Here is a 20,707-nt window from a genome sequence, read left to right as displayed (position 1 = left end):
ATTTTGTATTTTGCTTTGTGTGTTACCTGTTGTTCTGTCTGTACAGCATTTTGGTTGGCCTTGTCGCTGTTTTAAGTGCTCTATAAATAAAATGGTATGGTATGGTAAATCTATTTTTTGACATCAGCAACACCTTTTAGAAACAGCCTGTAGACAAAATGAACCATCAAGTCAATAAGAGAAGAAACAAAACCAAAGTGTCTGAGAAGGTCAACGTAAAAATGTAAGCAAGTGTGAAAGCTCAAGGCTGTATGTGTACCCCACCGAGACCTTCAAGTTCCTGTTTCCACAACATGCGATATTATCAGGAAGTGTGGCACTGAGGCCAAAAGAGGAAACCTGATTCAAGATAGCTGAGAAAGATTGCTCGACTGTTGAAGAAACCGTCTCCATCGGCTGCTGCGAAGATTTAAACCACAGACAGCATGGGTCAGTTTAATGATTACCTTTGTGAGACAGGTGCACAGACATTTACTGACCCAAAAAAACACCACCTGAAAAAGCTACAGTTCTGCATTAGTCAGTCACTCTCTTCCTCATACTTGCAGAAAGTAAAGAGATGCTTTCACGGTCAAAACACATCACTTCAGCAAGAAAGGTGTTTGGCACCAACACAAAGCTGACCATACTGAAGAAAGCTAAACTTCCACAGCGGGTCAAGCAAGTCCGAGCAGAACAATGCTCCAAAACAGATTTTAAAAACAACCACCTGGAACAGAAGGAGGAAATAAACTCTTTGCTCTGGAGTGCCAAGCATCGCCTCATGATTCAAATCCTCTTTATAAACTTGAATAAAGCCTAAAATACCCTGGGTCAGAGCAGACAGAAACCAAAGGCTATTAAAGCCGGCAGCCATTTATATTTTAAGATTAATTAAATTCCTTCAAATATTTGCCTTTTATCCTGAATGTAAAATCCATTCAACCTTTATCCAGGTTAGTCTCATTGAGCCTCGAGGACTCATTTACAAGAGAGACCCGTTTTAAACAAAGAACACAGATGAGGTACAAACACCAGTAGACAATCATATAAAAAGCAAATAAAATGAAAAAAGTAAATAGAAGAAATGATATAAAAACAAAACAAAAAACAGCTACATTATAAAGCGGTGTAAAATACTAAAAACAGGAACATGTCTGCGTTGGTCTTGGCCATGAGCTTAGCAGTTGTTTAAAATCCCTTAGAGAGGTCAGGGTGGAGAGCTTCAGATCTTTTTGCAAGACATTCCAGGAAAAAGGAGCGGAGTAGGAGAAGGTCCTTTGCCAAGTTCAGTCCTCAGAGGGAACACTGCAGGTAATAATGTCCTGAGAGCGCACGCTGTAGCTGCACTCACAGAGTGACATGTGGGAGGAGATGTTTGAAGGCAGCAGACCAAGAAGTGATTTAAAGATGAAAATGTACCAGTGAGAGAGTCTGCGTGAAGTTAATGATGTTAACCAGTGAATACAGGGTGCAGTGGTGGGTACGGTAGTTACAGCCAGTTATGAATCTTAGTGCACCGTGATAGACAGCATCCAGCATCTGCAGAGTGCTTGTAGGAGCGTTCATGTAAATAATGTCACCATAGTCAATGAAGGGGAGTAATGTAGCAGTTAAAAGGTGTTTCCTAGGTTCAGAGATAGGTGAGATCTATTTCTGAAAAAGAAACCCAGTTTTACTTTTAGTTTCTTTACCAAGTTTTCAATACGAAGCTTAAAAGAGAGATGCGAATCGACCAAAATACCAAAGTATTTGTAAGAATCGACACCATTCAAAGACAAAATAGAAGGAAGGACTGCTGGGACTGACTTCCTGTTTGAAAACAACATCCCATAGCAACTGTTCTATCTCGACAATAAACAACTGTATCATCAGCATAGAAATGTAAGGATGCATCAGGAATGGTCTGACCCGCTTTACTTATGTAGATTGTGAAGAGGGTGGGGCCTAAGACTGAACCTTGTGGTACACCATTGTTAAACAGTTAGATAAGTGGAAGAAGTCACATTATGTTGAACACATTCCCTCTGATCTGAGAGATAATTAGAGAACCAACCAATGGTGTGATCTGAGAAACAAATTTCTGAGAGTTTATGAAATAAGAGGTCATGATCCATAGTGTCAAAAGCTTCAGACAGGTCTAAGTAAAGTGCAGTACAATAGTCCTTAGCATCCAAAGCTTCAACAAGATCATTAAAAACCTTCAGCGAAGCAGACATTGTGCTGTTTTGCTTTCTGAAACCAGATTGATGGAGAGGTAAGATGTTAAAATAAACCAAATACTTCTTGACTTGGGAGTTTATCATTTAAAAAAAAAAAAAAACCTTAGCAAGACTAAAGGGTTTAGAGATTGGTCTAATTGTTCAGTATGGTGGGGCTGATAAAATGACAAAATCGACCTATGAAGCACAGCAGACTTGCATCATTTTAGCTTTTAGTTGACAAAATGAGAAAAGTTGTTTCTTGAATTGCTTTTTCAAAATGCGCAACATGTTTTTTTTTAAAAACCGGAGGTCCATTCCAAAATGACTGGGGGATGATACAAAACATTTCCTAATTTACAACAAACAAACAAAACAAGTGGAAACTGCTCCCAAAGAGATATAAAGATATTAGATTTTTTAAAGCTCAACAGTAAATTGTTATTTGATTACTTAAAACGCCACATTTAGAGCCTCCGAGTGAACAAAACGTGGCATCCGGGAAGCAGGCGCAGGTCACTTCCACGTCCCCGAGAAGTCACCAGAGTCACCTTAGCCGCATGATTCCAGGAAATGCGTGACAAGGGGAATGTTTTTTTTCCATTCTTTGCCATGTTTACTGTTGTTGTTTTTTATTCCAAATTTCAGAGAGAGTTCGTCAAACAGGTAGGAAAACACAATAATCAGAGACGCTGAAAACACAGAGTCACGCAGTTTACAGGAAGTTGTTAAAAGGTGTTTGTTGTGTGATTAATTACCAGGAAGGCTGGCCACAATGCTGCAGGGTGGATAATACAGCAAAGTGTTTATGGATTTTGGTGTTTACGCTGAGGAACATCGGAGAATAAAGCTGCCGGTAGCCGACCGTCTGCAAGTTCGTTTTTATTTGACATTTATAAAAATAGCAGCCAGACTTTCTTGTTTTATGTGGAGGGTTTCATCAATATTTTTTCAGGTTTTCAAAAAGTTTTTTTATTTATTTTTAGACCTAAACCGGACTTTTTTCAGAGGAACGTTTTGTTTGTTGACTAAACAATGAATCTCACAGTCATATAAACAAAACAACGAAGGGATGAGCCAATGTTTTGTTGACACAAAAACAATTTAATGTCAAAATTTTAGGCACACTGCACCTAAAAACTCTGCCACAAAGACAGCATTGGTTCTGATTTTTGGGGGTTGGTACAAGAACTAGACTAAAATGAGTGAAAAAGTTGTCAAATCTTAAATAATTTTTAAAGACCTTAAATTAAATAGTTTTAAAACTTAGTACTGTATATTCATGATATTATTTTCCCTTTTCTCTTTCAAAGTGCTGCACTAGGATTGGAGTTGCATTCAGGCCTAAAAACATCTGACCCGGCCCGAGCCCGACCAAACTAATTAACTGTAATTAGAGGCTCGAACCTGAAAAAAAAAGAAAGCTTTTACTGCTTTTGTAAGCAAATCACTTTGACATTATAGTTTTAAAAACTTATTTCAAAGAAAGGAAGATATAAGATTTCATGTTTATTAACAAGAGTCAGCGGATTATTGTAGTTTTTAACAATCAGCGGACGCGCGCGGCTGATGATCCGGTTGTCCATCTGAAGCTTAACTGGACTTATTTTGACCTCTTTCAACCAGCTGGTTGGACCCGAGCGTGCACCTGACCTGACACACATCAGCAGGTTTCACTGCGCTGGCTTTGTAGAGAGAGTTCTCCTGTTTAACACTTTCCAGCTCCATTATGTCGCTTGCTGCGTTCTCTCAATCGTCTTCAACTAGCTAGAGTTCTCACAAGATCCCATAAATATCAGCGCATCACTCCTGTTCTGTCCTCATTGCATTGGCTCCCTGTGGTTTTTAGAATTGACTTCAACATTTTATTGTTTGTTTTTAAATCCCTGAATGGCCTTGCGGAGCTTCTTATATAACCGTTCGTGCAGTCTCAGGTCCTTGAATCAATTATTACTTTCCACTCCCAGAGCTCGACTGGTGACAGAAGGAGGGAGGGCTTTTATGGTCAGGGCTCCCAATTTGTGGAATGCTCTTCCTCCAAATATTAGACAGGCCTCTTCATTGTCTTCTTTTAAATAATTAGTTGAAACTTACTTGTATAATAAGGCTTTTAATATCTGAGATTTCTTCGTATTTTTATTTTTTTCTTATATTGTTATGTATTTTAATTGATTTGGTATACTTTTTTGTGTTTCTGGTGTCATTTATGATGTTTTAATTGATTAATGTGAAGCACTTTGTTTAAAAAAAAAAGTGCTATACAAACAGCTAAATGTTTATTCTTAAATACTGGGATGATGTAACAGGAAGTCCAAACAACTTTCCAGTTGAAGAGGAAACACAGTAAGAACAACATTACAACCTCCATCTTCACTTCTCCCCCAAACGTTGTAATTTCAATATATATATATATATATAAAAAAAAAAAATCAAAGTCTTTCATTATTTTAAGACTTGCAAATTGGGAGATTTTTGTTTTTATAATGGTGAAGTTGTGCAACATTTTGATTTATCTAATGTGCAATTCCTGATTTGAAACCTCAGGCGGTGCTTCAAACTTACCTGCCATTGATGGAGCGGGTCTTCTTCGACCGGAGCTATCCAGCGTCCCCTCGTAAGCCACGGTGACGTCGTACACGGCGTCCAGGTCGTCCCTCATGATCTCCATGGCTATATGGAACGCCTTCACCCTGGGTGTCAGGGTGTGCTTCAGCACAGCCAGTCCTGTGAAAAAGAGACAACATACTTTACCGCTGTGCAAATTTAAAGCGTTCTAGTAAAATAAGCAACACGAGAAACGACACAAAGCTGACAAACAAAGGCAGAAACTTTCTAATACATTAAATATTAAAATAAAAACTTGGGTCAGAGTGGCACAGTTCCCTGCTCACCAATACCTCACTCACAGCACGTGTCATCTCTCAAGTGATTTATTTAGATTAAAGGGGGTGACATTTAGAGTCCAGCAGAACGGCCAAACATTATGCCAGACTGCATTTAAGCACCATATATTTACCAATCTAACAAATGCAATTTGCAGCAAAATACAAACACAATTTAACTTCCTCCCGCTGAAGAAAAACTACTGAACACTGTTTTTTTAGCCTTGTTAGTAAGCATTGAAATGTCCTTAATTTCTCCAGAGGCTGAGATTGATCAATAGTGATAGATCATTAAAAAAAAGGAAAAGCATTTAATTACTCAGTTATGCTTCAAACCTCTGAGTTGCACAGACTAATATTTATTAGACAGCTTTGATGGAAGACAATAAATTCCTGCCATCATTTCATTCAGTTAATAATATTAATATAGTTATTTTTTTCTGCCAGTTGATACTGGAGTGAAAGATTGGAGAAAAGTAATTACTGTGCACATTGCACCTTTAATTATATTCAAACAAGTTTAAGGGGGGGAAAAAAACTACAAGTTCATCTAAAAAAGTTAAATCTGGTCCTCTGGATATAAAAAAAAAAAAAAAAGAGCTGATTGATGAGTCCAAGTTGATTCTAAGTTCACTTTCTGGTTTCGACCTAATAGTGTGAATAGTGTGGTCACACTATTGAGATCCATTCTGCTAATTTACACTTGTTCTACCTGTTCAGCTACCTTTTTTTCTTTAGCATTTTTTAACTAATTTAAGCTGTTTTCAGATAAATTCAAGATTTGCGTGGCTATTTCAGCTACTTTAAGCCTAATTAAATTTTTTATGATAATTTAAGCTTGTTATGCTCCTTTCAAGTCATTTCTGCTACTTTCAGCCTTTTCTGCTATTTCAGCTACTATTTAGCTGTTTTATGCTAACTTAATATTTTTCCACCAATTATACATCTTTTGGGCTCATTTCAGTTTCTGCTTCCGTCTGGTAGTTTAAGCTTCTTTATGCCTTTTCTGCTACTTTTTGCTAATTGAAGCTTTTTTTTCAAATTTCCTAACTCTTACGCTCATTTCTGCTTATTTAAACCTAACTCATAAAATATGTGTTTTTTCTGATTTCTTCTACTAACTTATGCTTGTTCTTCCATTTCAGCTACATTTCAGAATGTTTTTTTTGTTTGTGTGGATACTTTCAGCTGTTTTTCAGCAAGTTCTTCTGCAATAAGCAGTCACACTGCATTGTCACAGGAAATGCAATTTCTCTAGGTAAACTTTCAATCTATATTATTATGATATCTATATTGCTATCTATAATTTTAATATAAACTTAAGTTTGCGGGGTTTATACATTTGTATGCAGGTAATGCCGACGCTGCACAACAAATCTTAGTCAGCTGTTTTACAGACGTGAGCGTGTTGTACTGAATCAGTATGCAGCTGCAGAATAAAGTGGCTGTTATCCTGCGTCTACCTTCTTTTGCAGCAAAAGCCTGACTCTGAACGATGACGTTCTTGAGCTCTGGATTATACCGGGTTCCTTCTGGGAAGATGACGAGGTACATCTGTGGGGGAGAAAAACAGAAAACACACATTACAAACCTCAGCGTTGGAGCTCGTCATTGGGTGAAAAGGAGTTTTCTAACATTCAAGGCATTTATAGGCAAAGGTTTTTGTGTTGAACAGGAACTGTGTAATAGAAAAACTCCTGATGCACAGTGTTGAATGCTTTAAATTCTGTTTGAACTTCAAGTGAGCCGGAAAATAAAATTTACTCGAGTTTTTTAAACTCTTCGTATCTAAATCATGAAGTCATGTTTAACTATATCATTTTACTCAGGCATACAAGAAACTTTCCATTTCATCTCCTGGAAAATATTCAGAGAATGAAAACTGTTTCCAGCAGCGATCACTGCATTCACAACTTTTTGTTTTTAGAAAAAAAAAAGCAACATTGTGTGCCTCATTTAGCCAAACACTGTTAAAATGCCTTAAACGTGTGCTTATGAGTGTCATTTCACAACTTCTCTGTAGCTTTCCTGATTCTTGTTGATGTAAAAAAAAAAAAAACATTTGAGCCAACGTTAAATTTGAGATATTTTCTTCACAACAAAGCTTCTGTTTTACACTTCTGACTCAGCAAATTACCACCCAACACAAAACCACTCATACCTCTGCTGCTTACACCGATGAACATTTAACCACAACCACCTTGCAACAATAAAGTAAATTGTTGTCTAATGAGAAGTCAATTAAAACAGTTACTGCGTTAATTTAAACACGTTCCTACAATGAGAGCAACAACTGAACAATTGAAACATGCTAAATTCCCACAAAAAAAATAAAAAAATAATAATAAAACAAGCTTTAATTACCTTTAGACATTAAAAAATATTTATACGTCAGGCACAAAATCACTAAAAATTGTTTGTTGCTTAAAACTCTATACTTTAAACAGATACAAACTTTTGTAGACCTCACAAAAGCACGTTTCATATCTGCCACCGCTCAAGTGGAGACACATTTACCTGCCATTGTTAATACTTACAGGAGCTCCACATCGAGTCTGAGTGAGGAGCTTCTTCCTCATGGCCCTTTCATTAAACTTCGCACTCCTCCTCACAAAGATTCCTCCATGCTAAAAGAAAAAGAAAAGTTAACAGGACAGAAGCCTAATAAGGACTGCAAGATATATTCCCCATTGCTGATTTGAAAAGAACACTTTCATACTCACACAGTTGCATTACCTGAGAGAAATACCATCCGTAAAGCGGGAGCCACTTGAGTCCATCTTTGAGGACGTATCTGACGTGACCGATGGCGTTCTGCCTGATGGCGAGCATGTCAGCGATGATCCAGTCAACTGCAAGGAAAGAAGAGGTTAGGCTTTTCTAACCGAACCCCGTTTGACTTTTAAAAACTAGAAGTTTAAAACATGCTACCTGTACACTGATGGTTCGACAGGTAGATCACATTCTCTTTGTTCTTTGGTATATCTCCGTATATGACAATCTACAGAGGAAGAGCACACAAAAGTACAGGAGGAGTCGCCCTAGTTTGCAAAACTGTTACACAGACGTAGATCATGTTGTTGGTACCATCTGTGAGCAGCTTCATGCTCCTGTGACCACAGCTGTGATTATTATTAAAATGTATAAGGCTCATAGGATTGTAGCCAACCTCCCAGGATGTGGATGCAAGAGTAAATGCAACCCCATGTTGATCAAAGTAGTGTGGATGGTAGAAATCGAGCCAAGGACGGCAACCGAAAACATTCAAGCTGAACTCAAAGGTCAAGGTACATCACTTGATTTCACCATCCGTCCTTTTTTAATCATAAAAGGGCTCCACGGAAGTATAGACCCAGATGAAGCTCCACTATTGACAGAAAAACAAAAACAGACTGGCATTTGCTCAAATGCATGTTGGCAATCCCCAACATTTATGAGGGAACCTTCTGGGATCGAAGAGACAAAACTGGAGCGTTCTGGTTCCAGTCACATCAGTTGTGTTTGATTATTGTGAAAGGGCACCAACAAAATTTATCTGTGTAGTGTTGTAAAGTTGCATTTTCTTTAAAAAATATTAATTCCAACTGATTCAAGGTTTTGATTTACTATGGGCCCTATTCTGTCCATCATTATGAAAACGAAGAAGTCAAGAAATTTTCTAACTTGTCTTGTAATGCAGCTTTCAGCTGAGGGATCCGTGCATTCGACCAAAGTTACATTAAAACACTAAAGTTTTCAAACTGCAAACACGCCCTAACGTACGGGCTGTGCAAGGTGCGACATGGCAACAAAATGCAGTCTTTCTTGCCATGCAACTGGTTCTTCCAGACCACTTTTGAGAATCTGAATGTGTGGCTTTAAGCTCAAGATTAGAAATCTTCACAAATGCATAGGGGTGTGAATGTTTTGCATGGGTGTGTATGTGGAAAAACTGCTGGTTTGAGCTGCAAAAACAGGCTTTTGCAGGGGCACGTCTGCTGCAGGTCTATAATAATGCCTCAGTGATATAGTAACCAACTGTAATCATCAGCTCAGTCTTTACTCATCATGATTTGTAAGTGAGTTCACTCACCTCCACTCCTGTGTAGTTCTCAAAGAAGAACAGGACCATGCTCTGGTAGATGCAGTACAGCCGGTCGTCTATTCTGTGGTAAAGTCTTGCTGGTAGGACCGTCGAGAGCAATCTCCAAACCCCCCAGGACAGGAGATAAGCTGGGGCTGTTCCCAGCATCACTGTGGCTGGAAACCAGTACCGCAGCGAGTATGTGTGCACAACCAGAGACAGCAGCATGTTTGCACCTCTTCTACAAATCCCTGAAGTCGACTCGACCAAAAAAAAAGACAGAAACCCCTATCTACACCACAGCACACCTGGCCTACTTTCAGCACACCTGCTCCACGAGGTCAGCATAAGTGAGAAAAGGCTGCTAAAAGAAAGCAGAATTTAACCTTGTGAGCGAAACGAGGTTTGGAAAGCTTAAACTGCCACACATGTGTATAGAATTAACTCATCTGGTTAGCATTACCATTTTTAGAACAGACCGGAAAATGACCTCAACACGAACTCCCCACAACACATGCACAAGTTGTACAAAACAGCGTTAGCCGACAGTTTAGCCTGCTTAAAACAGACTAAAAAGTTTTGTCCTCCTCTGTAAACTCACTTTTCTGATGCGGAAACGATAACAAAGTTTAGCTAATAAGCGAGCTGAGTTGCTAAAAGAAAAAAAGTGGAATTTATTTCCTGTCTGAGTTCATTTTTCTCCGGCTCCTAGCTTCTAGCAGCGAATGTCACACATACACACACCTCCCTACGTAACAACACGTTGAAGCATCGACGAAGCTGATTGGTCGAGTGACGTCATAAGAGACAGCCAATGGGAGTGCGCGCAGCTTTAGCGCCGCTTGGTGTGACGGAACATGTGGTCGGAAGTCTTTTTTTTTTTTTTTAACACTCGTCGCTTCTCTGGAAGTCTACTTTTTCACCCACATCCGGCCTTTTTATTTTATTTATCTAAAACAAATACATATTATATTTATAGTTTGCACGTCCACCGAGAAAAAATATCAGATCTACATTTAAATGATTTCGTAGTATTTAGTAAGGAGTATACTGTATACACACTTTCACACACAATGGCCTAAAATGGTTTTGATTGATTATATATATATATATATAGTACCGACAACATCAAAAATGTGGGTGGGGAAGGCGAAGCACCCACACCTGCTCCCACCGTCATTCGCCCCACTCTGGGCCCTTGAGCAAGGCCCTTAACCCTCACCATGTGGCTCCTCTGGGTGTCCTAGATAGATGTCTGAGGAGCCTAAACAAACTCAGTCCCACAAGCAGCACACTCACATAAAGGGCTAACCAGTTTGATGGTGATAAGATGGTTTCTGGAGTCCACCCTCTCCCCCATCGACTCCTCTGAGGCATCCATAGCCAAAGTGGTTCAAAACCAAGTTCATGCCCTTAACGTTTTTTTCTTGAAACGTTTCATCCTTCATCCAAAGGACTTCATCAGTCCGAGGAGCGACAACAAACTTGAGTTCCACAAGCAGCACACTCACCTAGTGAACCAACCAGTTGGCTGGTGATATGTTTTCTGGAGTCCGCCCTCTTCCCCGTCGGCTCCTCTGAGGCAGCCATGGTCAAAGTGGTTAAAAACATCAAAGTTCATGCTCAATAGTCCAGAAACCATTTTATCACATTCAAACTGGTTGGTCCACAGCTTGTGGGACTGAGTTTGTTGTGGCTCCTCGGATGATGAAGTCCTTTGGATGAAAGACGAAACATTTCAACAAAAAAAAGAAAAACTGTCCAGATGACCTGACTTAACTTTGTTGGACTAAGGCTTTATTAATATTTAAAGCAAATCTCCTGCCACCTTGCAACATCATCTTCAGTTGAGAAATTATCTGGTTAGTAGTTGTGTCCAAAGTTTAGTAAACAGTACTGCTAATTTCTTAGTATCATAGTAAATCACTTTCCTCTTCCAATCTCTGAAGTTTAAACACATAAAACTGGTTATTTGTTGTTCATCACCCTGGTGGAAAAGCAAGCCTTTGGCAGATTCATCCCTTTCATTTCTAAGTTCATCTCTCAGAAGAGTTTAAGTTGACCCCATCTTCATTTTCACTGATCCTTGGGTTGAGGAGCCCTTCAAATTAGATATACCGTTACCAGCATGTCTAGTAAAATGTGTAAACACTACAGATTATTCTGACAGAAAAGCAGAGAATGTGCAGTATATTTACAATTTGTGTGTTTATAAAATGCACATTGAGCTGAGAATGTCCTTTAGACCGATCAGACTCTGCTGCAACATGTTCGGCACGACCTTATTACTCTTGTTTTTTATGATGCATACTTCAGATCTCAGAAACTGTCTAACCCATTCATTTACAATCTCCCAGTAATGCCATTTTAACCCAAAGCAAGTCATTTTGCTGGTAAAAACAATGGAATTCCTTTTAGATGACTGAAGCATTTAATCTGTTAAGTCTCAAAAAAAGTCTAAGATAAACATATCTACATTTAAAATGGCATTTATTATAAAATGACGCAACAAAAAATTCACATAAAGACAGTTTACTGACCTTCACAGTAAAAAAAAAAAAAAATCACAGTCTTGTAAACAAGTGAAAATATTAGAGGGCCGAGATGCACCATGTAAAAGTACCGGTACTTTGTCATGTGTCAAAGGTTTTCATATGAAACCTTTAATAAAGTATCTATGAAAACAAACAAACAAAAAATAAAACATTTGATAAACCAGTAAGAAGAAACACTTCATGCTTAAACTGAAGGTCTAGTGCGGCACAAAACTGATAACACTGAACTTTACAGACAAAATAAAGACCAGCTGTTAATCCAAGTCGTAGACATCATATGGCTCCAGCTTCAGATTGGTGACGCCATCTGAAATGAAACCACACAAAATAAAAGAAAAATTAAGAAATGTGAAAGAACTGTTTTTACCACAGAGATTGGCAGAATCAGTTTTACCCAGAATCCACTGCTCCGACAGCATCCTGCATCCCTCTGGTCTCCTGCCGCTGTACTTCCCAATGCAGAGGCCTGCCTGCCGCACGGATTTGCAGACTGTTCCTCCGCACAGCTCGATCAGCTCGACCAGACTCTGAGTGGGTGGCTGGGAGAGCTGCGATACAAACATGGCTGGCTGGTTTTGAAACAGGTCCTGCTGGTGCTCCCCTGCAGACAGGTGCCTCTGAAGACGACAGATCTGTACAAGAAAGCAAAGTTAAACTGTACTAAAGTGACAAAAGCTACATTTATGAGGATTCTGGCTTTTCTTTATTGCTGTAAATAGTTAGGTAACTTAGCATAAAGACTAAAATAGATAAACATGATTGACTATAAATCGGTAATGGCAGAATTTTAAACATCTCGCACAATTTGATGGACTTAGAATACGTGTTGGGGATCATTTTCAGCTTCTACCACATTAAATCTTAGCTCAAAATCAGCAGAACTGACTGAGTTACAAATTACTTTTGTGTTGTTTTTTTTTGGTCAGCCATCTTAAACTGGGCTGACTCCAAAAGGTTACCAGTTAGTGACGTTCATACAATGATTACTTTCTGCAAGTAAAATAAAATCTGTCCAGAGGTTTGTGAGATATTTTGTAACAGACAGGCACACAAACACACCTTGGTGGTGGGTGATAAAAATAAAGTTTTAGAGTGGGTTTGATGTATATAATGTGCATCTGTTTTTGAAGTAAAAAAAAAAAGAAAGGACATTCAAATATCAAATTACCGTATTTTTCGGACAATAAGGCACACTTAAAATCCTTTAATTTTCTCAAAAATTGACAGTGAGCCTTATAATCCGGTGCGATAAATTAATTATCTAAAAAAATATTGTGATAAACGATAATATTGTTTGAAATTTAACAATAATTAATTGCCAGAGTTTAAAAGAAATGTTGATTTGTTTTGCGTCTAGTACCTTTTTTGGTAAGACTTTTTGAACCAAAGGATGGGCAGTTGAGCAAGCAGCGTGTCTTTAAGAAAAATGGGAGGGAGGGCCCTTGACGAGATATGGGCTGACATGGTGACATGGCGTGCGCTTGGTGATTTGAGCTCTTTAGCATAGTATTTTTCACACAAAGCTTTTAACAAAAAAAAAATCAGTAAACAAGTTCTCAGCTTCTTTTTGCAGAGAAAAACAACTTTTTACACGAAGGCACGGGTTTAAACAGTGAATGTTGGATCTCGACAAGACGGAGGTTTTTTTCCCCCCCGAGGTCAGCTTGTTAGCTTAGTTCGTAGCTTAGCTGCTTTTAACGATCCAGAAACGTGATTTGGGACGGTTAAATGGATTTTAAAGAGAAAAGAGAAAGGGAGGAGTCAGTGAAGAGCACCGAAGTTGAGCCGTGTCTTCAGTAGAAAGAGACATGAAGACACGATAAAGCCTGTAAATGAAAAAGAGGTAGATAATTTTCATTCATCATGCGATTAATTGATTTATTGTTTATTGCAACAGGCGTATTGCTTAATGCGCCTTATAATCCGGTGCACCTTATAGTCCGAAAAATACGGTGCTAGTCACAACAGATGTCACAGACTTTAAACAGAAATAATTATAATGCCACATAAAATTTTTTTAAAAAGTTATATTTTTAAATATGATATAATACTTAGAGGTTCTCTCAAATTAATTAATTAATCAGGAGTGGAGCAAAGCAGAATATGACTTGATCAAAAATGAAAAAAAAACCAAACATTTATTGTTTATCATCACTATATTACGACTTGTGACGTCAAAAAAAGCACAGGTGTTATATTTTTTTTAAAGCCTCGAGATATTCCAGTATATCAGTAAATCATGAGCGTCAGCCAGCACACACAACCCCATGAGTGTGAAACTGAGGAAAATAAACTTTTTATAATGCTGACGCGTGGCATATTTGCAGCTGTGTTTTACCAACTGTGACGTATGAAAACACGTTCAGTGCAAAAGGTCTGTGGTAAAAGTTTAAACACTCCCATTCTACCAGTGCAACAAAACCAGTTTGAGACGGAGCGAACAGCCAATGAATTACAATACAGACAGGAAGACATAAATTGTAACTTCTATGCAGACTGCAAGGAGGCACATTTAGTTTTTATCGTGCTAAATTCAATAAATTATTCACACAGCAATTATCCAAAATTACACAGAATAAAACTGATTCATAAAGATTGTTAGGAAACTGTCAAACTCCACATAAATGACTCTTTGTAGTTCTACTGAATCAAGATTTAAAGTTCTCTTTATTTTATGTAGGTCATAAATAATTCAAGCTCGTCATAATGAAAATTAGCATAATAAATTTAGGAAAAACAAGAACAAAGGAGATATTTTATTTAAATTCAACACATTTACATTGCTTTGCTGTTAATAGCTTTTTTTGTGAATGTATTCATTTCAGTTTTTAAAAACTGCTGTGTTTTCCAGAGTAGCAATTAAGATCAATAAAGTTCCTGCTTAATGAACCTAATTAGTAAGTCACAGCTACACACAAGACACTTTGGAGCCTTTTCAGCATTGAAGTACTGTAACTGGCCTGAAGGTGGCTGCTGCAGTCCAAACTTAATCTGGCTTTCCCTCACAACTGAAAACAAAAAATGCCTCAGCAACACCTGAGAAGAAAAACAAGTGTCAGTAACGTGAAGACGTTTGTTCTTACATACAGTTGAATCTTGAAAATTTGTTCGAAAGACAAATTTAAATTATTTCACAGAGAAGTATTAAGCCATTTAATGTGTTTAGTTTGATTTTTGAGCCCTTCTTGTTCTGGAGTACATTCCTTTCAGCTCCTGCCTGACATAATAAAAGCATACGTCTCTTTGGGGATGTGTTTCTTTTGCGGTTTAGTGACCGACAGGTTAAGCTCTCTGTAAAACTCACTGTTCAGTATTCAGCAAGGGACAATTGTTAAATTGAAGGAGAGAATTTTCTCCAAGTCAGATATTGGAAATAGGCTTAGAGGACTTTTGTCTTTGTCAGTGCACAGACAGACTTCAGGATTGGTCAGAAGTACGAAGGTGATGCATCACCAAAGTGACATTTACTTGATACTGTGCTGAATGGTGGTTTAGATCTGCATAAACTTAATTTCATATCTGGCTTTCAGCTGAATTCACAATACATTTGCCAAAACTAAATTCTCCCATCACATATGAATGTGGCAGTGTACACGTCACATGTTCTGCAATAAAAGTTAAGAAACGTTAAAACCAGTGTCAGATGATATCAACGATGCTGATTATGTTGTGCTGTGATCCAGTGGTAAATCACAGGTCTTTGTGTTCATGTAGATGTTCCTTTGACCTGCACCCCCCATGGCAACAGCACTCCCCAAACAACAGTGGTTTCTCCCTGCTGGACAATGTGCCCCCATCAAGCCTCAAAACGTGCTTGGAAACAGCTCAAGGGAGAGGAACAAAAAAGCTCAAAGCTTTGAACCCAAAACAAACTCAACAAATGTAAGCTAAAAAAACCAAAACTAGTCGCATTCACAGAACTCCTCCACCTGACCCAAGTAGTCCGCTGTGAATGAGCTTAATTTCTGTTGTAGTTTTTCTTTCAGCTGCTCCTTTCTGCAAGAGTTGCCACAGCGAGCGAACTCACGAAAGATTTGGCAACCGTTTTGCGCTTGATACTAGGACTGTGCCATATCATATCGTTCATGATAATACCGGTTAACAAAAAAAAAAGCTTGCCCGGAAAAATAAATTATATCATGATAAGCTAATTTCATGACGTAAGTAACCTTAACCCCGTTAACAGATTCGAGCGCGCCGAACTATCGAACCGAACTGCCCCCTCCCCACCCCCCGTCGGTATTGGTTAATTAGCTGCACGCAATACTAGCTAGCTAAAAAGCTAAAAACAAACAATGCGTGGCTCAGTTGTGTCTCTCCACCCAGCTCTAAACAGCGGGTGCAGACAGTGCACAGCTCGACTGTCTCTCCCTCCCCACCACCCTGCTGTGGGTACAGGTGCAGCTCTGCTGTGTCTCTTGAGCTCCACAGTCCATGGACTAAGAAAAGAGTCAGGTGATCAGAGACAGAGCATCAGAGAAATGAATCATTCCTGCAGGAACAGAGGAAGCTGGAACACCAACAAGCTTCAGGGTCAGCTGATCACCTTGTTACAACTTGTGGAAGTTATAGCTCATTTAAAGGCAACATATTTTGTTGTAGGTTACATTTATGCTCAACAGATCTTAGGCTTCATTTTATTTAGTTATTTTGGGAAACTGCACATGCACTTTAGTTTTTGTGGTGAATTTATTGATCTATATTTTGTGCAGATGTTTTCAATCTAAATAACAGAAGGATCGTTTTTATTTTTATACTTTGAGACTAAATACTAAATAAAGTAATTTCAGTAAAATTAACCCTTGTTGTTTTTTTAGTTTTTATATAATACTGCAAAGCAACATGTTAAGTTAATTTTGTCAAATGAACAACTACGATTTCTGTTTTTATTATTGTTGTCGTTATATCACAAAATTTATTGTTATCGGCAGAATGCTCTGAAATATTACAATATTATATTTGAGCCATATCGCCCACCCCTACTTGATACCCTTCCTGATGCAGCCTGGGCTTGAACCTGTTACCTCAGGATTATGAGACCGCAGAACTGACACCGATCGACCGTGGCCCCCTAATGATCTTAGTTTCTGTCTGTGTTTAATGGTACATGAATCAAACTTACTTTTATGCTGCAGTGAACTTCCAATTACTGATAGCAAGAAGTTGAAGAAGCAGAATACTTTGTTATTCTTGTCATATAACTTGTTCATAAATTAGACTTTGAACTCTTTAGGTTTTCGTGTAATGTGTTTTTTAGGCTGCTTGAATGAATCAGAATCAGGCTGTTAGCCCAAGATTTAGGTATTTAATTTGCAACTTAATATGAACTGACTTTACATATTTTGAAGTTGAAAAATGATTTTACTTTGTTAAGTTGCATCTGGGAAGCTCAGTCCTCACCTCCTTCTACAGGTGTGCAGTGGAGAGCATCCTGTGCTCCAGCATCAACGTGTGGCGTGGAGGCTGCACAGCTCCAGAAAGAAAAGCTTTGCAGAGAGTGGTGAAGGCTGCACAGAAGTCTGTTGGAGTCAGCCTCCCCACCATCACAGACATCTACACCTCCAGATGCAGGAAGAGGGCCACCTGCATCATGAAGGACCCCACTCACCCAGCACACACACTTTTTGCCCCACTCCTCTCAGGCAGGAGGTTGAGGAGCATTAAGTGTAGAACCACTAGACTGAGGAACAGCTTCTACCCTGAGGCTGTCAGACTCATGAATCCCTAATCAGGATAATCACTGTAAAAATAAATAAATAAAGTCACTGTAATGCCACGTTGCTTGTTGATATGTGTTGCTGATCTCATGCTGCTGATTTATTTCATGCTGTTGTGTTCATTCGTACTCATCTGCTCACACAGACTCATGTTCGTGCTGCTGTTGTTCGGCGTATTGTTTTTGTACTATTAGTGCTTAGTGCATCCTTAGTTTAGTGTATTCTTAGTTCATATACAGTATTAGATCTTTTTTCTTTTTCTTTTACAGTTTATACTTTTGTTGGATGTAACTGGTACCGTGTACACATTTGTCGTTCCACCACATGTACCACATGTGGTGGAACGACAAATAAAGAAACTTTAACTTTGATCTCACATATTCTTTAGCAAACCAAGTCCAATAATTACCAGTTTCCAATTTCCAACAATTTCCAATGCTTTGTACTCCAACTCCTCCCCAACTCTGGCTCTTAATCTGTTTAATGACCCACTGAGTTCATTAAGTAGTTGAATAGTAGTAGTAGTTATAGTAATAGGTGAAGTGAAACTAGTCTAGTGTTTTTCACTGAATGTAGCTGCTGGTTGCACCTAAAAACACAGTAATAATCAACAATGAGCTTAAACCCCTTTCAAATTTTTATAAAGGAGAGTGACACCACAGATCTATTTATTATCTGCACAGACGCCGCTCAATAAACACCTTTCACTATCTCAACACACTGTCGCTCAACACATTTTAATGCAACACAAGTTTCATTTTTGACTTGCTATTTCTGCCAGGATCAACTAATTTATTATTCATGAGGAAAAAGCCTCAATTTTTTACTCCAACAGATCAATGTCTGCTGCCACACTTTTACAGTAACATTAATCTTGCTGGGTGCAGCGAGACAGCAGACAGCCGGCGGTAACGGGCAGACAGTTTTTGCAGCCTTGTAACCATGCAAAAATAAATTTAACTTGACATTCCCTTATAGTAAAATGCAGCATGGTCTTGACAGTTCAGCAGATGTTGCACGTGCTCCGAGCATGAGGAAATCGTCCGGTGTGTGGTATGCAAACGATAAATTAAATGGATGAATGGCCCCTGGAGGCGGTGTCTGCTTAAATGAATAACTGTTCCTCCTTTGCGTCTCCCTCAGTGTTTTCAAATGCCACTTAAATATAAAAAGTGGTGCACACAAACGCACCGTTTACTCAGCCCGAACACCTGAAAAAGTTGGTGTTTTTGAAATGACGTTAAGTCCTTCCTCTCTGGTAATATGTTTCATTTCCTTCATACACTATGAATTACATCATCTTACTTCCTACAATTCTGCAGAGAGCAAATCTGAAGCAATCCCGTCAAACAATGATTTATGTCGTAGTCGACGCAGAAAAGTGGTCACATCGAGATAATATTGGTTTTGTCAAAAAAGAATGTAAAGCTATTTCTGTGGAAGGTAAACTGCAGGTTGTTCACTAATATTCCCAGCTGCATTCGGGTTAAAATAGGGATAATTAGAACAATTCTTAAGCTGCATCGTTAACTTGATTTTCTCTTCTGTTTCAAATTAATTTTTCAATACGCAGCCAAATAATTCAGCTACATGAGCCTTTAAGGTACAACAAGACTATTGGAAATGCTTGTTTCTCTTACCGACAACATAAGAGCAAGCCTAAAATGTTATGTGTGATGATGTTACCTCTGCACTTGAAGATAATGAATTCCCCTGTGGTATTTTCATTGATTTATCATTTGACACTGTGAATCATCATATCTTCATGCAAAAACTTTATAAGTATGGATTTCGTGGTATTGTTTACAGATGGTTAAATAGTTATATTTGCAATAGGCAGCAATTTGTTCGCTTTAAGGGAAGCAATTCTAATAGAGCTAAGATACTTTGTGGAGTTCCTCAAGGCTCCATACTTATGCCATTGTTATTTCTGATTTACATAAATGATTTATCAAATGTTTCCAATGTTCTTTCACCAATCATGTTTGCTGATGATACAATGCTGCTTCTTTCTCATTCACATTTTGATTCACTTTTGAAAAAATGCTAATCTTGGCTTGAGCGCCTACGCTTCAAGGTTTAGATTAAATAAACTATATTTAAATCTAAAAAAAAAATAATAATAATTTTATGATATTTAGTGGTTAAATGTCATATTTTGCAAAATGTACAAAAAATTTAATTGATGGCATTGCAATACGATAAGTATAATCAACAACATTTCTTGGCGTTCTTGTTGACGAGAGCTTAAAGTGGAAAGACCACACGGATTGAGTTTGTAGAAAATGTATAATAAAGAGAGTTCATCATTATATCAGTGCAGAATGCTTGCTTACACTTTATTATAGTCTGATACACCCATATCTGTCTCAATGCATAATAAATTGGGGAAGTACGTTTCCCACAACTTTGCATAAAATTGTGGGTCTTCAAAAACGATTTGTTAGAATTGCAACTCAATCAGATTATCATTGTCCTTCTGCTCCTTTGTTTAAGAATTTACAGATTGGTACTATTTATAACATTTTTCAAATTTGTATTTTGTTTATAAGATTTATGTAAGTCAAGAGGATATACCAAAGCATTTCACCCATTCCTTTAAATCAAATATGCAGTTTTGTTCTTACTCAACTCGCCAGAGTCCAGCGCTTCATCGTCCTAAATATCAGACCAGTAGACGTCAGTTTTCTCTCCGTTACAGGGGAGCTAAAGTTTTGAATGATTTTTTTACATTTGGTAACAGGCAAGCCGTCTGTAAAAGAGTTTAAACGTTATTTAAAACTTTAATTAATTAAATAATTGTGACTGTCACATTTTAATTGTTACATATTTTATTCAAATTTCCATCAATACTTTGTAGATGTGTTTTTTTATTATTGTTTTCTGTATGATTGTATTCCTAAATTTACGATCCCACTGTATTGAGATTGTATTCTTGGATTGTATTATTTTTTTCTATCCTATTTGGGTGGAGGCTTTAAATAAGTCCATTGGGCTTCTGCCTCTTCCTGCACTGTTATTTATTTATTTTTTTTTATATCTTGAGCTCTATTTTAATTGTGCAAACTAAACTAAACTACACGAAAATGGAAAATACACCATTCTAAATAATAAATATTGATCAGCAATAAAATCACATTTACTGTAAATGTAGATGTGATGCAGTTTTTGTTGGGCTATTGAAGGGTTGTGTAGTGTGGGGCTGTGACCGAGCCAGGACGCAGGAAACAGCCACAACTTACAAACATGTTTAAAATCGAACAAAAATGACCGTTCTTACAGGTTAGGCTGTACTTAAGACCGCATGTAA

The 20,707-nt window shown here is 38.0% G+C and overlaps 2 protein-coding genes across 2 annotated transcripts in view; both read right to left on the bottom strand.

Annotated features, from left to right (window-relative positions):
* The window catches only part of agpat5 (1-acylglycerol-3-phosphate O-acyltransferase 5 (lysophosphatidic acid acyltransferase, epsilon)), an 18,253-nt gene extending 8,527 nt beyond the window's left edge, over positions 1 to 9,726 (bottom strand). The window contains exons 1-6 of the mRNA XM_037678804.1: positions 9,135 to 9,726; positions 7,994 to 8,063; positions 7,799 to 7,914; positions 7,600 to 7,689; positions 6,526 to 6,616; positions 4,743 to 4,904 (exon numbers count right to left, since the gene is read on the bottom strand). Of these exons, the coding sequence (XP_037534732.1) occupies positions 4,743 to 4,904; positions 6,526 to 6,616; positions 7,600 to 7,689; positions 7,799 to 7,914; positions 7,994 to 8,063; positions 9,135 to 9,353 (748 nt within the window). The 5' untranslated portion in view covers positions 9,354 to 9,726. The remainder of the gene's footprint in view (positions 1 to 4,742; positions 4,905 to 6,525; positions 6,617 to 7,599; positions 7,690 to 7,798; positions 7,915 to 7,993; positions 8,064 to 9,134) is intronic.
* Positions 9,727 to 11,934: 2,208 nt separating this feature from the next.
* Positions 11,935 to 20,707, bottom strand: part of mcph1 (microcephalin 1) — a 42,697-nt gene continuing 33,924 nt past the window's right edge. Inside the window, exons 14-15 of the mRNA XM_037685371.1 lie at positions 12,075 to 12,312; positions 11,935 to 11,987 (exon numbers count right to left, since the gene is read on the bottom strand). Of these exons, the coding sequence (XP_037541299.1) occupies positions 11,935 to 11,987; positions 12,075 to 12,312 (291 nt within the window). The remainder of the gene's footprint in view (positions 11,988 to 12,074; positions 12,313 to 20,707) is intronic.

The sequence above is a fragment of the Nematolebias whitei genome, chromosome 1 (genome assembly GCF_014905685.2).
Source record: "Nematolebias whitei isolate Nwh7 chromosome 1, NemWhi1, whole genome shotgun sequence".
Classification (NCBI taxonomy): domain Eukaryota; kingdom Metazoa; phylum Chordata; class Actinopteri; order Cyprinodontiformes; family Rivulidae; genus Nematolebias; species Nematolebias whitei.
The sequence above is the reverse complement of the archived record's forward strand: the minus strand, read 5'-3'. Positions and strand labels throughout refer to the sequence as shown.